Source organism: Sceloporus undulatus, chromosome 1 (genome assembly GCF_019175285.1).
Source record: "Sceloporus undulatus isolate JIND9_A2432 ecotype Alabama chromosome 1, SceUnd_v1.1, whole genome shotgun sequence".
Classification (NCBI taxonomy): Eukaryota; Metazoa; Chordata; class Lepidosauria; order Squamata; family Phrynosomatidae; genus Sceloporus; species Sceloporus undulatus.
Window position 1 is genome coordinate 372865271 of NC_056522.1, and position 13466 is coordinate 372878736.

At 42.6% G+C, this 13466-nt stretch overlaps 1 protein-coding gene across 1 annotated transcript in view; it reads right to left on the reverse strand.

Moving 5' to 3' along the window:
* The window catches only part of DAAM1 (dishevelled associated activator of morphogenesis 1), a 159535-nt gene that overhangs the window by 19829 nt on the left and 126240 nt on the right, over positions 1-13466 (reverse strand). Inside the window, 4 exon segments of the mRNA XM_042469934.1 lie at positions 689-795; positions 2950-3034; positions 11308-11411; positions 12592-12621. Coding sequence (XP_042325868.1) covers positions 689-795; positions 2950-3034; positions 11308-11411; positions 12592-12621 — 326 coding nt within the window.

Sequence of the window (13466 nt, forward strand, 5' to 3'; positions counted from 1 at the left end):
TCCAGGAAACCCACAATTTGAGTCAATGGGCACAAATGTGGTGCTGGTCCACGGCTCATTAGGAAAAAATCTCTGCCTGTCTTCCACATTAGAAAACTTAAGAAAAACAGCTTTACAGCTCATCCTCTCTTCCCTAAAGGCAATGGTGAATCCCAACCATCCTAGTCAGTGCTCTGTGTGAACATGAATGGGATTATTAGATGTGTTGCTCCCATCATTCCCCTCCCCCAAGCCAAGAGGGGGCTGGAGATGCAGGGTTAAGGCAAAATTTGTCCTAGAACATGTCCCCTATTGCATCTGCTTCCAGATCAACCAACTCAATCTTGTCTACGTTTGAATGTTCCAGGCAATCAGAATCATTTTCATTGGCAGCATGAAAAGCACAGCCTTCTCACTGGCATGCCAGGTCCCACCCCAGCACTTGCAATCTATGTGGGAATCTATGTTGCAGGCAAGTATCCCTCTTGTTGAGCTGCAAATGTTAGCTTTTTTGGAATACCATTCCCAGGTTCACACAGGCACCCTGGCTAGAGGTGGTGTTGGTGGATAGGTAACCAAGATCAGGTATAACCAAAAAATAAGATTTCCCAGCTTGGCTGTTGTGTCTATAGCTTGCCTTTGGAATCATCTGCACCACTGATACAAAATGCAGTTGTATTTTTGCTGGGTAAGATCCTGTTTTAATCACCTGCTCATTTCAAAGAGGAACCTGTCAGCCTTGGCCATCCTATCCAGTTCATGCTTGTGTTCCTCCAGGAGGTCAATGTCTGCTTTTTCAGGAACAAATTTCAAAAGCTAAAAAGGAGAAATAGGACACACTTTTAAAGACACATTTTCCCTTCCTATAAGTTCTAGCTTCTTCTTGAAGAAGAACACAGCCTTGAAGCTAATTTTTCATTCAGTCTCCCCAAACCTGGAATGAACCAGATGAGTTAGAATGAAAATCCCACTTTTATAGCATTGATTGCACATCTAACACACCTGGCAGGCATCAGATTTGGGGAGATTGTTTTAATACCTGGAGGGTGGAGTTCTGCACATCTCACTTCTATAGATCCCTTTTAACTCTTGCAATAAATATTTTGAATTTTCAATAAATCCCTCTTGCCAGAAGCAGTTCAAATTATGCAAAAAATCTGAACCAGAGGCAGTAAATGTTTTATTGCTGTAAATGTCTGTCCCAGAGCTTGGAAAAGGCTTTTTGGATCATGTGAGACTACATGTGAAAGGGATCTAGGAGTCCAAGTAGACCACAAGTTGAACATGAGTCAACAGTCTGATGTGGCAGCTAAAAAGGCGAATGCAATTTTAGGCTGCATCAATAAAAGTATAGTGTCTAGATCAAGAGAAGTAATAGTGCCACTCTATTCTGCTTTGGTCAGGCCCCACCTGGAATATTGTGTCCAGTTCTGGGCACCACAATTCAAAAAAGTCATTGACAAATTGGAGTGTGTCCAAAGGAGGGCGACTAAAATGGTGAAGGGTCTGGAAACCATGTCCTATGAGGAATGACTTAGATAGCTGTGGATGTTTAGCCTGGAGAAGAGACAGTTAAGAGGTGATATCATAGCCCTGTTCAAATATTTGAAGGGATGTCATATTGAGGAGGGGGTTAGCTTGTTTTCTGCTGCTCCAGAGAACAGGACCTGGAACAATGGATGCAAGCTATAGGAAAAGAGATTCCACCTCAACATTAGGAGGAATTTCCTGACTGTAAGGGCTTTTCGACAGTGGAACACACTCATTCGGAGTGTAGTGGAGTCTTCTTCCTTAGAGATCTTTAAGCAGAGGCTTGATGGCCATCTGTTGGGGATGCTTTGATAGAGAATTCCTGCATAGCAGGGGGTTGGACTGGATGGTCCATGTGGTCTCTTCCAACTCTACAATTCTATGATTTTATCACAACTCAAAATTCTCTGAAAAACCATGTCTTCCAATAGGAGCCTGCCCAGGTTCTAAGATCTGCAGAGAAGACTTTGGTTTTGGGCCCACCACTTTCTCAGTCATAATAGACAGAGCCTTCTCAGTGGTTGTTCCCATGCTTTGGAATTACCACCTCGGAAGCTTTGGATGGCCCCTGTTTGCTGTCATTCTGCCAGCAAGGTGTTGCGATACTTCCTAGCATTAGTTCCCCATGTTAAGCAAAACTCTTTAGCTGTGATGCATTGTCACTATCACTTCCCACATCCAGTCTCAGAGTTTTGTCAAAGAGGCAGAAGTTCACAACCAAGAGATAACAGACCACGAGGCGAAACAGACCACTCCTTTGCACCAGCTTGGGGGCGGTGTCAGAGTGTGACATTTAGATGCCGCATGCTCTGATGCTGCCTGCCCAACTACATGGTGGCCAGCTTTGCGGCGCTCCGGTGGTGAGGTGTTTATACGCTGCAGGAGTGCCACAAAGTTGCGGTGGCGGAAAAGCCAGGTTGGGGGCATGGTGTGCAGTTGCTGTGGCCCTAATGTGGCATTCAAAGGGATGGCATCAAGCCATCCCTTCAGGGCCGTCTGTTTCGGCCTTTAGTCTGTCCCAGTACATTCCTTGATAACAACTGTACTTTAGGGGTTGGCAGCTCAAAATCTAACAGAGAATTTCAGTCTATAAGGTGTCCTATTTGAGTCCTATTCAGAAGAAAGGAATCACTTTGAGGACAAATCAAATCAAAAATATTCTTCCCATTTGAAGAAACACAATAGGTGGCTGTCCAGATTTCTTTCTTTTTTAAAAAATAAAATAAGGAGGGAGGATTAAATAAAGCAGGGCTATCTTTTTATGCATGTCACAGAGAGGCAGCTGTGCATGGAGAAGGAAGGGAATTATGAACTGTCATCCCACATCAGTGGAGGTCACAGATTCTGGTTCCTGAGAAAGGAACTATCTGATTTTGTAAAAAAATCTCTTTTTAACAATGGGAAGTGCTCTAAGTAGCTTCAAGCAGCCATCCAACTCACCTGTTCAAGCATGTCTTTCGGTAGGTCCTCTTGTTCATCCATTGTTAAAATTGCACGTTTGATTTCATCATTTGATAATTTCAGCCTGCCAAAACCAACAACAGAACCTGTTCAACAGAACACTCATAACAAGGCAGAAAACCAGTTTCCTAACACCCAGTTCCAGCTTTTGACTCAAGCAAAGCCACACTAGGGCAATATATCATAGACAAGATTAGTGTTCACAACCAAGAAGTCTTATGTGTTCACAGAGAGTAATGTCAGACCCATTTACACTTTGCATTTGGTGCATGTGAGAAATGGTTTTTGATAAATACCAATGCCAACATAGAGACCTGTTCCATGGAAGGCAGGGTGCTGATAGCATCTGGACCCATAGAGAACATTTCTATATTTATGAAGTTCATTTGAGGCCACATGGTCAAACACAGCCAGGAACTGGTAGGAATAACTGATTCTTGGAGCAGAGTGGGCCAAGCTTCCCAACCTTGAGCCATCAGAGGCTTTTACCAAGGGGGGCAGAGTGGGCAGGGTGTCATCACTGCAGCTTCTCATTGCCTTTGTACCTGCAGGGAAGCACCGTAAACTTGGAGATTGCAGGAAAAGGTCAGATGCAAAAATGTTAGAGAGATGGACAGCAACAGCCAGCAGGGAGCCTTGTGTTCTTGTTCAGGTTTAACATCTGCTGAGTTGATTTGGCTATAATTTTGCTGGTGGCATGTTTAAACCAGAGAAGGTTACTTGTGGTCCTCCTGATGAAATTCAACTTGTGTCATTTCTCACCACTGTCTATACTAGTTAGGGTCAATGAAGGCTGCAGCCATTATTTGGAGGGCAACATGCTGGCCACGCCTGACTTAGAAGTCCATGATCCCAGCCCCCAAGATTTTACAAACAATTTCTGACAGGGATCATGTGAGTGTTTTAGTCATAAGAAATCTTAAGTAATTAAGTCATTATGCAATTGGTCCTCTATATCCATTGATTCCTTATGCACTGATTCAACCATCCACTGCTTGAAAATACGTTAAAAATATATGAATTCCAAAAAACAAACCTTGATTTTACCATTTTATATAAGGGACACCATATTACTATGCCACTGTATTTAATCTGATTTGAGAATCTATGGATTATGGTATCCAAGGGGGTCCTGGAAACAAACCTCAGTGAATACCAAGAGCCCATTGTACACATCCATTTCTACTTAATAATATTGCAAGAATCAAAAATCACATACAGTATCACTTGATGGGTGTGATCTATTCCTCCAGCAACCAGTAAACTTAAGCCTGCTCAACTTTTTAACAAGAACCCCAAGGTCCACTAATCAGAAATAGCACTGTCACAGGAAGAAAACAGACAAGTGTAAAAATAATGTATACGTGTCTGTGCATACTGTATGTGTGGGATGCCTAGAATCAGAGAACTGGAAAAGACTCCCAAGGGGCAGTCCAACTCCCTGCCATGCAGGAATGCACAATCAAAGCACTCCAAACAGATGATCATCCAGCCTCTGTTTAAAAATATCCAAAGAAGGAGCCTCTTGGCTAGAACCAATTATTTGTTGCACCTGATGAACACATTGCATATTCCTGGGATGGGCAAAGTTTGGCTCAGGGGTCACATCTGCTCCCCATAGGTCACCCTCACAACCTTCAATCTTTCCAGACTCCCCAGACTTTTCTGACTTAAAAAAAATCAATCAGTTTGGGGGTGCTTCTTGATTTGTCGCTTCATCTTACAGCTCAGGTGAATGAGACGGTCAAGAGCACCTGTTATCAGCTTCGACTTATTCGCCAGCTACGCCCATACCTGGCCCAGAGGGACCTTGAAACTGTAGTACATGCTCTGGTAACCTCTCGATTGGATTTCTGCAATGCGCTCTACATGGGGCAACCCTTGTACCATACCCGAAAGCTACAGATGGTACAGAATATGGCAGCCAGACTGGTCACTGGTACTTCCAGGGCCAGTCATATTACACCTGTACTTAAAGATCTGCATTGGCTGCCCATTTGCTTCCGGGCGCAATACAAGGTGTTGGCTATAACCTATAAAGCCCTACATGGCTTGGGCCCAGGATACCTTGAGGACCGCCTCTCCCCATATATTCCGCCCCGCACCCTCAGAACATCTGGGCAGCAACTACTGAGAGTCCCGAGGGCTAGATTAGCCTCCACAGTAAGGAGGTCATATTCCATCTTCGCCCCGACCCTCTGGAATACGCTGCCCATAGAGCTCCGCTCGGCCACCTCCCTGGCCCAGTTCAGGAAGGAATTAAAAACCTTCCTGTTCCGATTAGAATTCCCCGACACAAGCTCCAGCTAGTCTTCCCCCCTCCGACAGCAGTGATGGCTGGTTGACGGGGTTTTAATATTGGTTTTAACAGTTTTATTGTATTTGTATTGTTGTTATTTTGATTTGTTGTGTTGATGTATTGTATTGTTTTGATTTGCTGTGAACCGCCCTGATCACAGGAAGGGCGGTATACAAATAAAATTATTATTATTATTATTATTATTATGAATTGCCTCTTTTGCCTCAAAGGGAAGGGCAATACACCTTTCAATTGGATTGCAGAGCCTTGCTGCACTGTTTTAAATCAAACAATATATGTTTTCAAAACCAGAAGTGGACTGCCTGCTGCTTCCAGCCTGCTCAGCTTTCTTTCAGGGTTTTTCCTTTGCTTTTTTGGCAGCTCATTTTGGTAGTCCCAGTGGTTGAAAATTGGCCCTTGGACTTGCTGCAGTTGCCCCAAGTCAGGCATATTCAAAGACAAAATGAAATTTGAATTATTCTAGATTGTTTATGTCAGAGGAGGGCAAAGTATGGGGCCCAGGATTGTTTCTGTGACCTGTGCCTCTCCAGTTGTTAAAAAAAGTTTTCCTCCCCAAAACGTTTTTGCCACATTTTGACCCCCGTGGACTATTTCAGGCCTAGGAAAGGCCTGTTTTTAAAAATAGGAAGTGCATTTCCAGTTATTCCTGTAGTAAAATATACCTTTCCTGGGCTTAAAAAGAAACAGCCTTGCCCCCCAAATGGCATTATGTCCTCTAGCAGGTGTTTGGGGGCCAAACACTGATTTTTTTGTGGGGGGGACTTTGCTGCCCCCTGGACTTACTTGGTTCAATATTCTATTCACATAGTAACCAAGTGGTTGCTTTTGGGAAGCCCACATACAGGACTTTAGTGCAATGGCACCCTACATCTCAAACTCCTCAGTAACTGATACACAGGACATTTGCCTTTAGTGGTGGCACACTCAGTTGTCATAACTGTAAAGGAGGATAAGGTACCATAAAATGTAGGACATTCAAGAAAAAAATGCAGGGCATTACTCAATAAAAGCTAATTCATGCTTCTTAGTCATGCTCAAAATGGAGGACATTTTTAAATTCCTCCTGGACAGGAGGTTGAAATGCAGGACATGACCTGGAAAAGGAGGCTGTCCAGTCACCCTGGGCACACTGTCTCTGCTAATGATTCCCACTTGTTCTTGCTTCTTTACTTATTACACTCTGATGACACAGGTGTACTATACAACATAAGTGAAGAGCCAGTGTGGTGGACTGGGACCTGGGAGATTCAAATTCAACTACTCAGTGAACTATGAAACTCCCCTGGTGACCTTGGCTAGTCAACCTCTCTTTCCACCTGACTTTCCTAAAGAGTTGTCATGAGGATGAAGTGGGAAAGAGGAGACCCTCTGTACATTGTCCTAAGCTCAGTAGTGGACAGGTGGGGCATACATTCAATTCACAAATAAAATATATACTGTCTCCCAGATTTTGTAGTCTTGTAGACCAAGTCCACAAAAATGTATGCTACAACTTCTTTCTCTCAGTTAGTCTTCAAAGTGCTCCAAGATCCCTTTGCATACTGATTTTCAAGTGTTGTTAGGGAAGTTGTTGTTGTTGTTGTTGTTGTGTGTCTTCCAAGTCAGTTCCAACATATGGAGACCCTGGGAATCCTGAATGAGAGATTTGTATGCAGGTAGATTCCTCACTGAGCCAGCGTGGTGTAGTGATTTGAGTGGTAAATGATGACTTTGGAGCCCAAGTTTGAATCCCAGCTCGGCCATGAAACCCACTGGGTGACACTGGACAAGTTACACTCTTTCAGCCTCAGATGATGTCAATGGATCTGAAGACCTTCTTATTCCGCCAGGCTTTTCCCCCCTGTGAGCCTTGTCTGTTATTCTTTTCCCCTTGGCGATGTTTACGATGTATTCCACTCTACACAGCCATTTGCTTGGGGTGCTGTTGGTTTTTTATTGTTGTTGACTGCTAATTGTTGTTAACTGTTGTAATTGTGTTGGGGGGGTTGGGGCTCATGTTGTTTTAACTGTTTTATCTTTTATTGTTCACCGCTGTGATCCTTGGAATAGCGGTATATAAATAAATTTTATTATTATTATTATAATGGCAACCCCCATCTGAAGAACCATGCCAAGAAAACCCTGTGATAAGTTCATCTTAGGGTTGCCATATGTCAGAAATGACTTGAAGGCACACAACAACAACAACAACAACAACAACATCCTGAACAGCCCTTGAAAATCAGTATGCAAAGGAATTTCTTCCAGCAGGCCTCCCCTGATTGATCATCCTAGTCCTACTGATATGGATTATCCTATGACTGCCCTAAGATGTCTTGCTTCAATTATGTCTAATTTTAAGTGATTTTACTGTATTTTATATTGTTGTTGCTTAGTTTTAAGGGAGGGGATAATGAGATTATGTAATTTTATTTATGTGTGTATCCATGTATTTAATTGATGTACTTTTTATTGTTGTAACTCACCTTGATCCCTTTGGAGAGGTGGGATATAAATAAAGCTTATTCTTATCATGTAGTACCTTTGAGACTAACTGAGGGCCTGAACAGACAGGCCAAAATAAAGCTGCTTCGGGTGACTTTGGAGGTATGCTGTTTAAATGATGCATGCGTTCTAAGAGGCCGGAAACTGCACCAAAGGCACATTCCAATCCTAAGGACTGGAGTGCAACTTTGGCGCAGATTCTGGCCTCTTAAAATGTGTGTGTCATTTAAACAGCATACCTCCAAAGTGATCCGCAGCAGCTGTATTTTGGCCTGTTTGTTTGGGCCCTGAGAGAAAAAAGTTGTAGCATAAGTTTTTGTAGACTTGGTCTACTTCTTTCTTTCTCTCAGGCTTTGTCTGTATGGGCCAGGATACTCTGGGGCTGCCCAGAATATCCTGCCCTGGAGCTCTCCCAGTCTCCCCATGTTACCTGGCCCTCCGTTCCAACGCAGGGGTGACTGTTCACATATGCATCCCACTGAGCCACCTGGCCTGTCCACAGCCATTGCAGGTCACTTTGCGCTGAGGTCAGAATGAGGCATGGCTATCCTCAGTCACATGGCTGACACCTTGTTCTGGCCTCAGAGAAAGAGACTGGTGTCAACGGTGAATACATTGGATGGCTTAGAGGGACTCTTTTCAAACAGCTGGCAAATGTTGCAATGGAGAACTTCAGATCTTCCCATAAATGGTAAGTTTTTAAAATGTATTTTATGGGGGGTATACCCCAGTTCTGGTGCTGAACGTGCCAGAAGTCTGGTCTGTTGGCACCAGAACCAGGGTTTGGGCCATGCATCATCTGGACTCCCCTCGGAGAAGACACAGGGAGGCTGGTTTATTTGGCCCATCCAGACAAGATCTCAGTCTCAAAGGTGCAATAAGATCCCTTTGCATACTGATATTCCAGATGAACATAGCTTTGTCTTTGAATTCTAGTGCTTGAAAATGTTTTTTTCTGATTGCATCCTTCTCAGTCCAACAGTTACCGTGGCCAACAGCCGTGTGACTGACAAGAGTCTAGGAGTGGTAAAAGAAAAAGAAAAAAAGAAACCTTTTCTTGTTCTCATGTTAAAGTAAAATCCAGAACTTGCCTGAATTAAGAACCACTAATTGGGAGAACTGCACATTTTTGAATGACTAATTGGAGAACTGCATGTTGTGTGGGAGGCTTTGTAGATCTTTTCAAGATATAGGTCTGATGTCCCCGATCTGCTGTATGATCTAGTGAGGGAAGCTGCTCAGTTTCAGCAAATTCATCATATGGCTTTTGAGCATCAGGATGTGCTCTAGGCTTGGTGGGGGGGGGGGGGGGGGGGGGGGGGAACAGCACAAAAACTCTGCATGAATGTGCCCTGAGAGAGTTCTTGAATGTATCTGAGGGAGGGAGGGGTAAAGCATGAGACAGCTCACAGTGCCAAAACAGAACAACCTCTTCTCTGACAACATGATGGGAAAGAGGCCAGAAAAAGCTATAAGCCTATCCAGAGTAACCACAGTAATTATCTTTGTTGGCAACAGCAGTCCAGCGCAGACTATGTGAGGGTGGAACTGGGTCATGGTATTGCCCGTCGCAAGGATTTAAGCCTTGAAAATTTGTCAATGGGACACAACAGCTTGTGCAGGTTGACAGACATGTGCAGCTTTGAAGAGACAGACAAATACCCTCATGAGGGTGAAAATGTACGCGTATGGGAACTAAACAAATATGGAGGTGGAACAGTATGATATTGGGCATCCAAACAAGTTAGTCAAGAGATGGGATTTGACAGATAAATTACAGAAGAATAGAAACATATCCCCCCCCCCCAACAAACACTCACACACATTAGGCAATGGGATATCAGTGTTGCAGAGGTGATGTTTAAAATTTGGGGGGCTGAGTAATTGTGAGTTCTAGAAAGAATCATACCAGGAAAAGGTGAGGCAGGAAGGTCCTAAATTCCTGACTAGTGATGCTAGGAGTAGGATGGGTGAGGATTTCAGTTCAAAATCCACAGGCTATGTTGATACACTTAAATATGCCAATCAGAAAGCACAAAAGACATCACACTAGATTTCAAAGTCATCAGCTTCTTTGTCAGGCAAAGATGGTTAAAAAATCATGAAAGAGGAGGAAAGTGGTGGTGCTGTAGTCAGGAATCACAGGGATTAGAATCTCCCATGCAGAATGGTCAAAACATAAGTCTAAACAACCAAAATTCATCGTAAGATGACTTTCTGGTCCTGGTTTCTAGGGAACATGAATTAACATGGACAGCCTGCCACCAGTTTTTGAAACCCTTGGATCAGCTTATTACTATTTGGGATAGGGTCATTCAAGTAGAACTGACTCTTGTGGAAGCCTTCAGGAGTGGTGATTTTCCTTTTATTTATTTGTTTACGGTAAAAACAAGGTTCATCTATCCCCCACACCTTATTTAATTGCCCAAACTGTGCAAGTGCGTGTGTCTATCTGTCTGTTTGTGTGTGTTGTGTGCCCTCTGACTTATGGCAACTTATAAGCTCACCTGAGGGTTGCCATAAGTCGGAAGTGACTTGAAGGCACAGAACACACACACACACCGGAGGTGGTAAATAAAACAGCAGACAAGGCCATTTGCCAAATTCACAGCACCACTCTTAAAGTACCTTTTTAACTGCATTTTTCTGTCACCATGAGATGATGAAAGACTTTTACATGCAAACAGTCATGCAGGACCAGTTCCTTATTTATTCTAGACATTTATAAAGCAAGCCAGATATTGTCTGTCATGCAACACAGAAAAGAGCCTGCCTTGCTAGATATTTTATCTCTTTCTGCCTGCCTTTCTTACTCTGGGGAAAATGATTGTACAGTGAGGTCATATTAGATTTCTTCTCATGCTTGCAAATATTTTTGCTATTCAAACCCACCCCTCTGCAAACACACACACAGTCTCCTGTGAGTACAGCATAACCATGTATGGCTTGTACATTTTGAAATTGACCCTTTCAATTGTGTGGAGAAAGATGTAGGTCTTCTTTGCAACTGGCGCAGGTATGCAACCTTGAACTTTCCTTCTTTGTTGGCTTTGATCAGGGGGATACTGAAGGCTATTAGTCACAAGGGCTCTACGTTGCAGCATGTTATGACATACCTCTGAATGCCAGTTACTGAGGAAGGGAAGTGGGAAAGGCCTCCTGCCCTCATATCTTGCTTATGGAAAACTGGCCTAGTCCTGCAGAATTGTTTTCATGTTCTTAATGTGATACCGATGATGGATGGATGCTCAATGGAAAGCAAAACTTGCAGAAGTTACTGCAATTCCCAGTATTTTCCAGGCACTGCTGGCAGGCAGATTCTGAGAATTGCATCCATAAAAGTAACTCTTTGCAAGCTTGAGTGAGAATCTAAGAAAACTAAGAATCTAATTCTCTATGCGATGAGTAAATTAGCACAGGGTGTGTCTGTACTTAGCCATCAAAGTGCCTTTAAATATTAAAGGAGACATCATGCAGAGAAAATCTCAGAACAAGCAGTTCCCATAAAGGAGAAAGATCTATGTGAGTGATACCTTGAGAGAAGAATGTTGCAGTTCTGAGCTCTCCGGCCATCTATGACTGAAAGCTCCTTGACTTTATGCCTGGCACTCAGCGTGTCATCAAGGGAGTCTTCTTTCTGCAAGAAGTATGAAAAGAATGCATTAATAAGCTGATGTAGAAGGACATTTTAGAACTTCCGGGGCATGCCAATGTATCAAGCAGCCATCAAGAAGTTTTACTGAGCCTGATGATGAAAATCCAGAGGCTGCAACTGAAACACAATCAGCTGTTTCATAAACTGGAATGTTCTTTGTGGGGAGGGAGGAGGCTATTGGTTACAAGTGTATAAATATTTATCCAGATGGAAAGATTTAAGAACCCGCAAGTGTGTAGACAGTGAGGAACACATAAAGGCTTTCTTGGCATATGCATATTTGGGGTAGCAGTTCTGGATATATAGCAAAGTACAATAATATCCAAAATCCACAAAACAGTGATACCTTTATTCAGACAACCAAAATGCAGAAAATACATGATGCAAGCTTTGGAAGCTCCGTGAACAAAATATCTTATACCTTGCCCTTTCACATCACATCACTTGGGATATCTCACAATAATTAAATCCAACATTAATGAAAGACAAAAAGATACAGCAGATTAAAATAAACACAGGAAATAAAACTTCAAGCATGAAGGTCTTCACCATTTGGTGAAATAATATCAAATAGGATGCCATCTTAGCCTCTTGCAACATAAATTCCACAGTTCAGGTGCAGCTACTGAGAAGGTATTTTCTCTCATCCCATCCATCATACTTCCCACCCAGCCAAGGGCTTCCCTTTCTTGGCTCAGCGTCATCCTTCTTCACTCCCTACTCTTGGAATGGCCTTCTTGAACATTTACAAACTGTTCCTTCCCTTGTTATTTTAAAATCTCATTTAAAAATTTCCTGTTTTCCAAAGCTTTTGAAATTTTAGTTTAACATGAATTTATAATCTTGCATATTCTGATTATATATATTTGTCATTTTGCTTTATATTATATTGTATTTTTGTATTTTATCCGTATAATTTGTTTTACAATTGTATTGAATAATTCCATTGGCAGGACCCACAAGTACCATGTATACTAATGGTGTTATATAAACAAACAAACAAACAAACAAACAACAATATATACTTGGGACATGGAGAAAGGCCTCTCTGTTAGCTCTTATGATATAGGCAGGCTGGTAAAAGAAGAGGCAACCCCAGTGGTTCCATCAGGCAACAACCACATACTTATTCCACCAAAGATTTGGGCTGGAACACACTTACCTGCCTGGAGTTATTGTTCACAAAGAAGTCCTACAGCCAGAGCAGAAGCGTGGGGATAGGCAGGAAAAAAGCGTGCAGTTCAGTGGTCACAGCAAAAAAATAAATACAGAACAACCACAAAACAGAAAGAACAACAACAAAGAGAAGAGTCAAAGCACAGTTGGGAAAGATATATAATTCAGTGGTGCTTTTTTTTGGCAAAAACCCCTAGAACAACAACAACGACGACGACCCACAGCTCTCTGGAGATACCAGCTGTGGTGATTATATTGCAAACAGGTACAGTCAAAGAAGGTTAGTGACAAGATACCAGAGTGGTAAAGCATGCCAAACAGAGAGAAAGGCAAGACATTAGTTAGCAAGATGCCATTCTCATTTAGCATTCATGCACATTTCTACTAAGGTAAAAAAAGAAAGCTGAACCTACACACCTAATAAGGGTGTACAAACAACCATTCTGCTTTCCCTCTCCAATGGCTCATTCACATGATCAGTGAGATGCTCAACGTTATTTGGAAGCTATCAACGCATACATCTTAAAGTAATTTAACTACACGCTGGTTCTCATGTTACAAGAGCAATGAGATTATGTCTCTTCCCATAACCTCAGGACAATGAAGATCATCACAAAAGGGGCTACAAACACAATTATTTCATGAGTCAAAATGGCTGCTGTGTGTCTCGGTGTCTAGGATGCTCCTGACCTGCAAACCTAGCTGCCCCTGGTCTTGTGCCCTTCTTTCTGACTGGCTATCAAATGCCTAGTATTGTTAGTGTGTGTTAGGCTCCTCATGTTGCACTTCCTTTCCTCCTCATTTACTATGATTCAGGTTGTGGGGAGCTAGGCCATGATTTTGGTGTGTGAAAGGAAACTG